We start from the raw sequence: 13,722 nt of genomic DNA, 5'->3' as shown, positions 1-13,722 counted from the left end.
AATAGATTGCCAACCAAAGACAACTTGTTGCGGCGTGGTATTCTCCATACGTATTCTTGTCAATGTATTACTGGTTGTGATTCTATGGAAACTGTTAACCATTTATTTCTTCATTGTTCTTTGTTTGGGACGATTTGGAACTGTATTCTCTGTTGGATTGGTCTTTCCACCGCCGTTCGGCTAAATGTATCGGATCATTTTACTCAGTTATGTTTTGGTGGTGGCGGATCTCAGGTGCAACACACAATTTTAAACGTCATTTGGTTTGCTACTGTGTGGGAATCTGAAAAGAAAGAAATAACAAAATTTTCAATGATAAAGAAAGCTCGATTATGCGGCGGATTGTGGACAAAATAAAGTCACTTTCTTATTCGTGGTTGAAGGAGAAATTTCAGATCTCTCTCAATTACCATGGTTGGTGGCTTAGTCCCCTCGCAATGTTGGGCTACAGATAGTGTTATTTCTTTTGTTTTTTCCTGTTGCTGTTTTTTCTTTTCCCACTTTGTAAATATTGTACAAATTCTTTTGTTTTTCCTTGACACACCTTATGCTAGGAAGGACATTTTATGTTGATAATATATTTTATTTTAGTCTCTTTAAAAAAAACATGCTGATGACTCCAAATATGATTGTTTAGATATTACCATGCTTCAGTTTCAAGAATACACATGACTTTTTTTTTTCTTCACATTCTACAACACTTACGGGTTAAGTTTTCCCAATTTACTATTTTTTTTCACAGACTAAACGGTGACATATGTCGTTCCTTTTAAAGTTTACAATAATTAAGAACTAAGTTTTCCCGCTAAGATTTTTTTTTTAATAAGCTAAATGGTGCCTTTACTTTTTTTCGGGAACTAGGATAAGTGTATTGCATCTTTTTTTTCCTTTCTTCGGGGATCAAAATGGGTGTTCACTCTATTAATCATCTGCTTATAGAAAAGATGTGATGTCGTTTTACCAGCTTTCTTTGCTTACTTAAGAAACAACTCTCTTTGTATTTCAAGAGTTTTAATAGGAATTTTTCAAAGCTAATGATTTGGTAAGTCTTCATCAACTCCCAGCTGAATTGTCGTATTTAATAGTAATTCATTCTAGGTGTCATTTATTAATTAACTGTTAGAGCTCAAGGATTATGACAAAATTAGTAGATGAGAAGCTTGCATCCATGATTATTATTATTCTCAACGAAGCATGGAGCCAATCTGATTTAGAACCTTTATTATTACACCCAAATCTTGCGTGAACTTATGCGTCGTCTCTCTTGATTTTTATTAATTACTATTTATTTATTCTTAACATTTAATTAATCTTCCAATCCTTATAGTACATGTTTTGAGTTAGAAACAATCATAATTAACGAAAACGACTGAATGATAGCTGAATTGATTTTACCTAAAAATGATGGGTTTCAACTTTCAATATATATACTCTATCTATATATCCATCTGGTCGCATGTACAAAAATGTTTAGACTTTACTTTAGAATAAATTATCAATATATATTGTCCGTTTTATCATTGTCATCGTGATATATAAATGATCAAGCATATAAAGGTTATGTAAATCTAAAATTCGCAACTATGTAATCTTACCATCAAATTGTTACTTGTATTTCTTAAAATTTGTGGTTGAGTTTAATTCAGCTTTACAAAACCAGTTTGTAATTAAGGTGAGAATTATATCGCTTATAAAAAAAGGAAAATGTTAACCAGTGCCCCCGGGTACTAGTTAAGGTCTTTAAATGGTAACTTATCATGAAAAGTTGTATAATCAATGCATCGGAAATCGAAATATTTGACTTTTTTATAAAATTATTTCTTCTTTTGGAATCCTTAAAGAGTGTCACGGGGGCACTCGTTAACAAGACCCATAAAAAAATTGCAAGGTCATATCACATCTAATATGAGAGACTCCTGATTAACGCACATTTTCGCTTACACTCCTGAGTGGACATCTTAAGTGTGACCCGTGTGGTCCAATAGCATATCCAAAACCTAATAGGGTACAACGAATCATGGATAGATTGAGATATTATCTTAGAATTCGGGTTAGTCTAATAACTCAATCTTACAAATAAGCTTGTAAACATATGTTCATGTCATCTCTCATCCAATATGATTATGTTTACACACTTATTACTAAACATCTATAGGAAGATCTGAGTGACTGATCTAGATGATTTTTATTCTATGTAGCAATATATAGTAATTTTAACAAAAATTGTTCTTATATATGTTATCCTCTTCAAATGTTTAACTTCTTCAATTATTATTTTTATTAAATTATTATTGTTTTACCTCTTTGTATGTAAGTAATAAATCATTGAAACTTTTGGGTAGCTTAAACTATTGGGATGGATCTCACACAGGATAGAGTGACCACACATAAAAAGTGAGTTTTCACTTTTTAATCTACATCTTCATTCAAAATATTTAGACATTAGGTATGTATGGCCGAGTTTTTTCACTTATATATGATATTTAATATATACTCTTTCATTCAATTTAGAACTTTTAAATACCCACACTTCATATATCAATTTACATATTTTGATATAATAAATGAAATAATTATTTTTCTTAAAGGATATATTTGAGGATAGAAAATTAATAATAAATTTAATATTATTACCAAATTTCTTAATTTATGTGACCGATCACCCATCATTTCAGTATTTTTGCTGCAAAGCAACTTAAAGGATATTATTAATAAAATAATAATCAATTTTAAAATGATACGTAAATATAAAAAAGTTTCTCAATTTTAAAAACGATAAGGGTCTTCTTCACTCTATTAGTTACGTAGCTTCTATAACTTCATGCAGTATAAGACCGTCCACATTTAATACGCTCTAGGATTTCAAAGGAACTAATTCATGCTAGCTTACAAAAAAAATGATAGGTGGTCTGTGTTTTTTTTTTAATGCAGGTGGTCCGTGTTGAATGCCTCAAAAAAAGATGTTAGTCCATTCTGAACTATGATTAATTGTACATCGATACGTCATACAAAATCAAAGTCGCTAAACTTTTAATTTGAATCAAAACAAACAACGTTGTGATAAGACAATGGAATCAAGAAGATTGGAAATATAAGGCAATAATTTATTTAGCTAAAGGAGGAAAAAAAAATTGAAGAGGTGATTTTGAGTCAAAGTTGACGCTAAAACACTCCTCCGACTAGGTTTAAAGAGGAGAAGCGAGAGAGTATACCAAAAATATAAGGAGTAATTTTTTATCAGATAATTAAGAGTAAATTTTTATTACCTTATTGAACTATTGAATGCCTAGAAAAGATGATTAAGAGTTCAGGGTTTTTGGAGGGGAGATGAGGTATTTTAAAGGGGATTGAGAAAAATCCATCATAATCTTCTCCCTCGCATTTGAACCAAACATATTTTTTTATATAAAAAAAATTTCCCTTCCATCCCCGTAATTTTTTGAACGAATATATATTTAATTTCCCTTCCTCGTTCGTCCATTAAAATCTCTCGTCCCCACCGTTACCGTTGAACCAAATAAATCCGTCATACTACCTTATTAAAAAAAAAATAGTTTCACAATTCATTGTCCTTTCTCTCGCTGATATTGTCGGAACTGCCGTCCAATGTGAATATTATCAAATCCAAGCTCTAACATTATTTTGAGAGAAAAGAAATTAGAGACTTCTCTCTTGATTTGTGAAGAAAGAGCAAGAATTATTCAAAACATTGATGCATGTGGTTAAAATGTCCCAATACCATTGATTTTTCAATTGTGGATTACGGTGTTGTACGTCTATACATTTTTCAAAGAATGGGGCCGGGATGTTCTGTTGACCAACCGTTATGTGGTTGAGTTGAAAATGTTGAAAAAAAACTGTTTTTTAATGAACTAAAACAATTGGAAGTTATATTATTTGAAGTTTTTTAAATAGATAATTAAACTAAATAAATTGTAATCGTGTAATTGAAATAAAAGAAAAACTTATTTATTTACTTTATAATGATAATGATTTAGTTCAATAAATTGTAATAAATAGACAACCAAACTCAAGTTATTCTTTAGTTTAGAATGGTTTATGTTCTGGACCGGCCAAAAGGAATTTTAGCCCATTTACTTAGGCTTAATACAATCCAAAGTCTAAACACCGCATTTGGCTGAGTTACTTGCAACACACCCCTTCCACGCAAGGGGGTGCACGGAGCGAAAGAGACTGGTTCAAACGAACCACAACGTCTCTTTGCACGTTCCCCCAATAAACTCTCTAGCGATTACACTTTCCACGATTTCGTAACCGCCAGAGCCATGTAATGATGTGCCATCACACGACTCTGCAGCCCTCCACCTCTATAAATAAGGGACTCACATCAGTCCTCAAGGTAGAATCTATCTCTTCCTCAAAACCCTCACTCTCTCTGATCTATACTTACTTGAGTGTCGGAGTGCCTGCAGGTACACATCCCCCATCCGCTCCAAGAAGCATTTTGGCGCATTTCACCACCACTAAAATCACCGCATTCAAAGCACCGACAGTCACCTTCTGATCAAATACGATCAGTTTAGTTATCAATAATTTAATGGTTTAGTTACCAGAACTGTTAGCCAAACTTGAATTGATTATACTCTTTTATGGATTTTATGTGTTGATGTTGTGAGATTATATATTTATAGTGTGAATTGTTGAAATCATATGAATTAGATTAGATGTATTTATTTAGTATTTATTGATTTGGTTAATTGAAAGCTCTTCTTCTCTATGTCCTTGTAAACAGAATGAAGTTAACTGACTTGTCAAGGTGGCAAATATATACAATGTCTCGACCCTTTAAGTTTTCACTTGTCATTTAGTTCAGATCTTCAATTTTTCTCACATTCATTTGGTGGAAATTTCATAATAAAAAAAAAAAAATCTCATATTCAGAAACTTTGATGCTTAGATAAATTATTAGAAGTATAAGTAGACACTTTTCAATTAGAAATTTAGAATCAAAGGTAAATCAAGTTAGAATTATCCTTTACCGAGACTCAATAAGATGTAAATTATCATCCCCGTTGTTTCTAATTTTTACAAGAAAGGAACATGCAAGTGTAGTGTCTAGGAGTGACTGTCGAGCATTATAGGATGACGAATTTTATGTTGTATTTTGAATTTAACATGAGATTGAATGCATGTAACTCCATCAATGTATTTTCTTTTCTATTACTTTGAGGTGGCTTTAACCAATAGAGTTACAAAGACCATCTTTGTTATATTGTTCGGTTAACATTGTTATATTACAAATTATTTACAATTAAGATTTATAATATTAGGGTGTTACACTCATTTTGGTTGACGCTACTCTTTATTTTCATAACTTTCACCCCCAAAAAAATAAAAATGGAGGGATCATTCTTTTATTAAAACGGAGGATTCGTTTATGGAAAAATAGAGGGATCAAAGTGTATCCAATCCATATTTTTAATATCTTGTCCTTTTTTTAATGTGAATATTGGATTTTTAATTTTTTTTTTAAATCCATAATTCTAGATATTTTATAATTTTAAAAAAAAAATTGCCCTGGATATTTATTATGAAAAATGTAAGGTTTGAAAGTGAAATTTAAGTTTAATCCAAACAAAAAAAAGTGAAATTTAAATATGTGGGTATAAGGACTAGGTGAGGAGTATCGAGTAGAATTGTTTTTTTTTTTTTTTTGTCGAGTGATATGTAAAATGAGTAAAGCCCAACTAAAACAAACACAAACGGGTTGATACCATAGTTGGCCCAAGCCAGAAAACATAGCAGATCATATGAAAGTACAAATTATGAAATATGGGATATATTTTTTCCACTCTATACCATTCTCGCGCGCCCTATAAAAGTTTCGAAAATATCATATGTTCGGATTACAAAATCCGAACAAGATAGTTAGGTATTTTCAGATTCCAAAATCTAAAATTAAATGAACCGCCATATTATGTGTTCTATTTGATGTGAAAGGTCTCTGCTGACCGTCGTAGAATCCCCGCATAAACTACAAAGCAATTTTAGGGATTCTATGAATGGTCATAAACACTCCAAAAAAACTAAAAAATGTTTACGAAAAGGAAGAAAATATGGGAATTGAAGAATGAATGAAAAAGTTGAAGCATGCCTATTTATAGCCTTAAACCAGTCTCTAGACAAAAACAACACTCAAAGGAAAAAAAAAATTATGGCCTACCAACTGACATATTTCGACCAGCAGGTCAACCGGATCCAGTTCATACGGACCTCTTCGGAATCGGATCTGCAACATAATGATGAAAAGCAAGGTGTTTCAAGAGGATTGTTTTGAGTTAGATATTGCTGCATTGCCAACTGACATAGGTATAATGCCAAGGCAACAGGATCTAGCTCATAGCAACTTCTTCGTGTTCATATCTTTTGGAAGGGTTTTTCTTGTGTTTTATAGCAAATGAACCAAGCACGTTTATTTATAGAATTTTTTGTGCGTTGTGGACCACAGAAACTATCTATATGATGTGGACCACAAAAAAAGTATGTCTTGAACTGGTTCGGATTGTATAGTCCAAACCTGACTTGCACCCTATATATCTTAGTATATTTGATAGCATGATACGGATCTCTATTTTCTATATATTTGTGTGTTTAAATGAACATCTTTAGCGTAAAGTTCAACAGAGAGATATTTGATAGCATGATGAATATCTATATTTTCTATATATTTGTCTATTTTAAATGAACATCTTTGGCGTAAAGTTCAACAGAGAGATATTTGACAACATGATGAAGATCTTTAGAAAACTTTTCTCTTTGTATTTCTTCAATGTGTTCCTTCGGTGTAGACAAAAAGAAATTTGTGCGAAGAAGAGAAAAAAAACGAAATAAAACAACATAATTCAACAACATAAAATATGTAACAAAATAAAACATAACATATCACATATCAGCTAAACTAAAGTATTGGTCTGGTGCGTCTAGCAGAGCCTTAATCTCTTCGTAGTTCCTGGGCCATATCAAACTTTTCTGAATTTGTTCAACAGATCATACCTACGAACTTTCCAACTCGACCGTCCTTTAGTGCCGTAGTGACCAAAGATCGAGAACATGGTTCTCACGTCGTCGTCGCTCATGATCTTCATCCGGCTGAACTGCACACTCCCAGCTGGGTTGATCGATGGACGTCGATACCCAACACCATCCACCATCCTCGTGTCTCTGTGATTGAGTTGACGGTTGATTTGATCCAGATGATCCTTCAACCTGTAGAGGGTGACATCAGTGTGAATCCTAAACATGTGGGGTGGTTTTTCCCTGTTGTAGTAAAATGCAGCTAACTTGGTGTTCGGATCAACGACACAAATTTACATGTTTTTTTTTTGGTTTACTGCTAATCAAAACAAGCACACTTATTTATAGAGGATTCTGGGCGTTGTGGACCACTGAAACTATCGGTGCAATTTGGACCACACAGAAGAATTATGTACATAATATTTTTGGATTGTATAATATGAAATATCCTTTACCCTACATAGTATGAAGTTTGACTCATTTTCACCCATTATTGAAGCATTTTAGTTTCCATAATCCGATAATCTTTGATAATGTTCGTATTATATAATACGAAACAAGTCAGAGTTTTAAACGCCAAGAGTAACTCATGAAACACGTTTTTAAAGGCTTTAACCAGCTTTAATGGCTCGTAAAATCCTTTGAACACGTCTTTTGACCCTTAATTAAGAGTCGTTACACCTCTTTTTTTTTTTTGGGTCTGGTAGCCTAGTGGTTAGAGCTCACACATTTTAAATGTGGAGAAGTGGGGTGTCCGGGGTTCGAACCCCGACCCTTGCATATAATATGCAATATCCCTACCAACTGAGCTAAGCTCATGGGGATAAGAGTCGTTACACTCTATGCAGCACAATTCTCACAAATTTCACCTATAAATATCCTTCAAACCTTCACCATTTCTCACACCATGATCTTATCTCACACTCCCTCCTACTCTTTCTTCTACAATAATGTGTTTCCATCGCTGGCATTTCATAAAAAAGGCTACTTTGGGTGCAAGGTCCCTTACCCCTCCCCCCCACCCCCCCCCCCCCCCCCCCCCCCGGACCACCACCATCTTTTTCTCCTTCTCCCTCCCATCATGCTTTGCTCTTCATCAGCTTGCACCACTGGTTTAACTTTAAGTTTTTAATAGATTAGCATTAGGTTTGAATATTGTATGTAATAAGCTCAAACGTTATTTTGTTGTAAATGTATTGATATATTATTAATAAAACGATATTTTATTTGTATCATTTTGTCGTTTAATTTTGTTTATATTTTAGTCATCTATATTTATGTCATCGAAATAATATAAACTGAGATCTCTTTAAAAATCCGGGCAAAGCTAATTTCGGATTATATATAATCCAAAAAAGTAAACAATTTGTTTCGGATTATATTCTGAATAAAGGTTAATTTTGAGAAAGAAATAAAACACGTGAGAAACTGATAGAGTGAAAAAAATAATAGTCAACAGTATAAATAGGTTTGCTTGTCCTATCCAACAAAAAACAATACAAATAAAATATTGAGGTTACAAATAAATACCAACCTTCTCCAAATCCTCTCCATGATATGCTTAGGGAGTGTTTACCACCGGATTCAAAAAGCTCAGAGATTTGGAGGGAAAAAAACCAATTAACCTCATCATATTCTAATTTCACCTTTTAGTTTTTAATTAAGGAATTTGTTGAACATGAAAAGGAAATAAAAGAAAATGGATTTCAACTTTGATGAGTGAAAATTCACTAGTTTTTTGAGATTTCAACTTCACTTGTTTCTATCTTAACAGAAAAATATCTGAGTTAAGAGAGAAGGAAAACATTTATCTATTGATGAAAATTTAAGGGAGGTTATTCTCCATTTTAAAACTAGAAGGTGATTATAGCCACAATCTTGAGAGGATTAACCTTTTTTGAGGCAAAATAAAGGTTTAGTTCAAAACTGCAATAAATGTAATAATTGTGTACCAAAATATTCGAGTTTAAAAAAGGAGTACTATTTATGCAAGTTTTATAAATAAGACACCAAAGGGGCAATTAAGCCAATCTTTTCATTATTCAAAATACTCAATCTGAAACGTCTAATCTTGATCAAACGGCAACGATCTCTAAGCAACGTGAATGTGAAAAAATCCCGAGTACAATGAATCTGAATTCTTCCATAGTTGGTGCTCTATTGTGACGCTATGAGGGTACACTATCTTTTTAATTATATGGCAATGCTTATCAAATCCGTAAACACCTTTTTTGATAAAGTATACTGGCTTTTTCATTCTTGCACTATTGTTACACTCAAAGCCTTGTCAATTACAGTTAAATACACTAACATCACCTTACATAGTCATAGAGTTGGGTGGATGCGTAAGGTTATGTGATGTAGAGGAGCTAAGAAACTCAAACTTATGAAACTTTGCCTCTTATTAGTCGATGTATACGTACTAATGACAATTTCATCACCTAACATTCACACCTTGTTAACATATTCTTAAGGGTTTAGGAAAGCAATGTCAAAAAAGGGTTTAGTAAGCAAACTGGGTAAAAAATATTGTATATTATGGACATTTTTTTGCATCAATCTCTTGTTTTTTTTTACAGCACTGCTATATAGTGCGACAAATTTCTTCTTGAAAATTCACGAATGCATGTGTTTATTGTGCATTGGTGTAAAGTCCGCTTTTATTGAAATACAGGAGGTTGTGGTGCTATTTTTTTTTTCAAACCGTATGAATTAAAAAAATGTGAGACGAGACTCTATTAAATATGGTTAAAATTTGAGTCAGAAATTAGTTACTGAGAAAGTTAGTAACATGATTATTAAAAAATAAAGTTGAATTGTGTGAGCCTCACCTCACGTCTACCCTAATAAATTATACTGATCCTAGGAGGTGGCATCACTCTCATAAAGGTTTGAATGAAAATGTCAGGTGAGAGCTTTATTCACCATAACCAAACGGTTCGTTGCATTGAATATTAATATTTGAAAGATCACCTAATAAAGCAAACCTAACAAATATAGATATCAATCCAAATAAACCGGTCCTCCTCAAGTTAAACACAATGGAGTAAGTTCGAAAACAATGTACAACCCTCCACCCATTTTATATACCTCATCGGTTACATAAAGATTCTTATGTTACTTCATGGACCAGTCATCAATTATTTAACATTGCGTTAGGACTTGTAATGTAAATAAATAACATCACATCATGTGTGCCCAAAATAGTATATGTGGAGCGTCATTGTTTGTTACCCATTTGAATAATTTCTCAAAAATCAATTGAATGGAAGGAAAACAAGTTCAACCATATCCCATATATAATATATGCATGATGCAACTACATGAAATGAAATGCTAAAATATCTTGTTTTAATGCACGTGTAATGTGTTCCAAACAATTGTACTAATAGCTGTTTGAGGGTTCAATTTTCAAAACAAATTTGAATGTTTGCTAAGCTTTGTGAAGAAGAAAAGTCGATGTTGTGAATAATACCTTCGATTACATTGCCGTGTGAGGTTCAGTTTTTGCTATGTACTATAGTTTTCTCTCCATGCCCGCCAACAATTAAACCTAACACATATATAACATTTTTCTTTTATAATCTCCACACGTATAACCTAAAAAAACTATTTGAAGGAATATTAATTATTAAAAATTACGGAGATTCCAATTTGCAATCCTCTGATTTGTTTGGTAGATAGAGAATGTCCTTTGTGTTGAAAGGAAAAAGCCAAGTGAAAACAACAGTCAATAGTATGAAGAAAAAACACGAGAGACATGCTTGACACCTATGAATATGGTGGTACCCATGAATATATGTCAGTCCAAAATCTAGTGTTGCATAAAGTTCAAACCAAGTTTAGGATAATCAAGTTTGTGGACCGTTCGATTCCAATCACATCATCTATTTTGTGAAGCTTCCAAATGCTTCAACTTCAATTTCCCAAAGTATCATCTACTTTACTTTTGCTTGCTTCCATCTTAAGACACAACAAAGAAGCCGTTTAGTTTAACAACACTTCTCTTTGTGTTGTTGTTTTGTTCATGATATTCATGCCTTTCAACGACCCACCCACAAAACAAAGCCATAAACAGTTTCATTTTTTTTTTAATTGAAATTGAAAACCACTAACACCCACCATCACCTCATTTATATTTGAAACGTAAACAATTTCCAAATTCAAAAAACTTTATAACAAAAAAAAAAGTAATACTAATAAAAAGGACTTGCATAAGCATAATGCATATATCAAATTAAAGTCTCCTAAACAGTTACAAAAGCCTAATTAACCTAACCTACCGCACTCAATACAAGGAAGAAAAAAATGTGTACACTAACTCGGGTCCGATTGAACCGGGTCTAAAATCTGCACTACCATTTTTATCTAATTTTTTTCTTAAACCTCTGTTTTTCTTCATAAATTTAATTAATTAAATAATAATTAATCAAAAACTAGGAACAACCGGAGAACGGGACAAACCAGTTTCAACTTCAATTTCAACACCACCAACAACCTCCTTCTTCCGCCGCATTTCAAGAACTTTCCGGTGGTGGTTTGAGTGCAATTCGCTTGAAAATGTAGGGCTACAAGCGGGTCGATATTCTGGCAGTAACCGACCCGATTTGAAACGGACCCCACATGCATTGCAAAGTGTTTTTGCTCCAAGGGGTCCACTTCTCCACTGTGGAGTCTTTGTTACACCACAATGACTGCATCGTCGCGGCGGCGCCGCCATAACCACCGCACCAACATGACCCGACCCGTTAGAAGAAGCTATTTTCTTCGGTTTCTTTACCTTAACCGAGTCAAAACTTTGAACTTGAAGCATGTTGGTGTAAATCATCAAGGGACTGGTTGGAGATGAAGAGGTTGAAGATGAAGTTGTGGTGGTGGTTGAGCTTGAAGAAGAATCGGTTGACCCGAATGGCCAAACCCTAACACCGGTTCTGGCTCTTTTGCTCCTAGCTTTGGTCTGAACCGGTGTTTTGAAAGTAGTAAAAACTGAGTTTTCTTGTTTCGGCTTAGGCTCTTCAAACACAACAAAGCTTTTAGGGTTTTTCTCCGTTGTTGTTGTTAAAGCCATTCCAGAGAAGGAATCAGAATCTTCAACGAAATGCGAAAGCCATTCCAAATCCGCTACATCGTCACTCTGGACAATAAAAATTGAAACTTTCTTCAAAACCCAACACAAAACAACAACAAAAAACATAGTTTCGATTTTTTTTAAGGTTTATAAATATTGTCTGAAATAAATAAAAAACGAATTTTTAGTTACCGGAACATTAAGGTCGTTGGTGGGTAGAGAAGAATAATCTTCTTTGAGAGAGAAAGTGGTGTTAGGGTTTGAAGTTTCATGGTTTTGTTTGAGGGAGAGACAAAGAGAGTGTTCTTGCTGTTGTTGGTGTTGTTCCTCTTGTTCTTGTTGTTGTTGTTGTTCTTCAACGTGAGAAAAGTCAAGGAGGTCGTCAACGAAAAAATCATCAGAAGTTGTTCCATTTTGAGCATTGAGTGCTGAAATTTCATCAACAAATGTTTGAGGAGTTATGTCTTTCCTTAAACTGGTTTTCAACGCTGTTTCAACAACGCACTCCATTACCGTTTTTGAAACCTAACAAAACAAAAACAAGTATAAATGTTAACAAAAATAGAAACTTTTTTATTTGTTATTAAAAAATAAGATAATTCATATGTGAATAGTGTTATACCTGTGAGTGAGGATGAGGAAGATGAGAAAAGAGAGAAAGTTTTTGTGGTGATATGGTTGAGAGAGGAATGGTGGTGGAAGAAGAATGCAGAGGATGAAATTGAAAGAGAAGAGGATAGGAAGTTTGGTAAAGCATTGAATGAAGGGTGAAAGCGTCCAAAGGATTTATTATTACTATAAAGTGCCCGTTTCTTTCTCTCTCTTCCCACTCCTAATTTACCTTTTCTTTTCTTTCTCTATCCCTAAACTAAAGTATATTTATGTGTTAACATTTCAAATACGTTTATGGTTTTCATACATAACGGTAGATGCTACAATAAATTAGGGAAATTTTTTAACATAAACCTGAAATGAAGTTTCGAGTGAGGATTCCTTATTATGTTTTGTAGGAACAGGACGATTGTACTTAGCGTATGTACATTTTAAAACTGTTTGATTTTTTTTATGAAACAAGTTAGTGTGGTCTCTGTTTATGTCTCACTCATTGTATGTGTTATCTTTTCTCACTGGTAAAACCAAAAATCGTAATACCTAGGAAACTACGATCTTTATTTTCTTAAAAAAATAATTATTCTGTTTTTAACTTTTTCTTTTCCTCTTTGGGAGAAAAAGGATTTAAAAACTCAAAGATTTAGGACAAATCTTTCACCAAATTACCTTGTTCCCTTCGATTTTATTTATAAGAAAAAATTGATTTTTTAGATTTATTGAATAATTAATATATTTGGTCTATAATATAAATCAAATACATCATTTATATAATAAATGTCAAATATTTCTCATAAATAGGACCGGAGGGAGTATGTCTTATTGCTGCCCACTGTGCTGTTCGCCGCTCGTTTTGGATTTGCCTGTACACATAACTTCTGGTGGCGTTTAATTTGGGAACAGACTCTTTTTTCCCACCATGGGAAAGTGGGACCATTAATGACAGGTGGCGGTTTCAACCTGCTAGTTAAAAATAAATAAAAAATCTTATTACTTATTTTATTCCGTTT

At 33.2% G+C, this 13,722-nt stretch overlaps 1 protein-coding gene across 1 annotated transcript; it reads right to left on the bottom strand.

Moving 5' to 3' along the window:
* Positions 1–11,226: 11,226 nt before the first annotated feature.
* On the bottom strand, positions 11,227–12,952 carry LOC11412173 (GATA transcription factor 5). Its single transcript, XM_003612059.4, has 3 exons — positions 12,726–12,952; positions 12,296–12,628; positions 11,227–12,169 (listed from the first exon to the last, which is right to left on the bottom strand). The coding sequence occupies exons 1-3, from the start codon at positions 12,858–12,860 to the stop codon at positions 11,465–11,467; spliced, it is 1,173 nt and encodes a 390-aa protein (XP_003612107.1). The 5' UTR covers positions 12,861–12,952; the 3' UTR covers positions 11,227–11,464.
* Between the last annotated feature and the right edge of the window lie 770 nt (positions 12,953–13,722).

The sequence above is a fragment of the Medicago truncatula genome, chromosome 5 (assembly GCF_003473485.1).
Source record: "Medicago truncatula cultivar Jemalong A17 chromosome 5, MtrunA17r5.0-ANR, whole genome shotgun sequence".
Taxonomy (NCBI): Eukaryota; Viridiplantae; Streptophyta; class Magnoliopsida; order Fabales; family Fabaceae; genus Medicago; species Medicago truncatula.
This window is presented reverse-complemented; position numbering and strand designations above follow the sequence as displayed.

What these genes read in the sequence shown, in the direction of transcription:
- LOC11412173 (XM_003612059.4), bottom strand. Translation starts at nt 12,860, where the DNA reads ATGCTTTACCAAACTTCCTATCCTCTTCTCTTTCAATTTCATCCTCTG. An exon ending in TTCCTCATCCTCACTCACAG is followed by an intron (nt 12,629 to 12,725) that starts GTATAACACTAT and finishes TTGTTTTGTTAG; the next exon opens with GTTTCAAAAACGGTAATGGA. An exon ending in CCAACGACCTTAATGTTCCG is followed by an intron (nt 12,170 to 12,295) that starts GTAACTAAAAAT and finishes TTTATTGTCCAG; the next exon opens with AGTGACGATGTAGCGGATTT.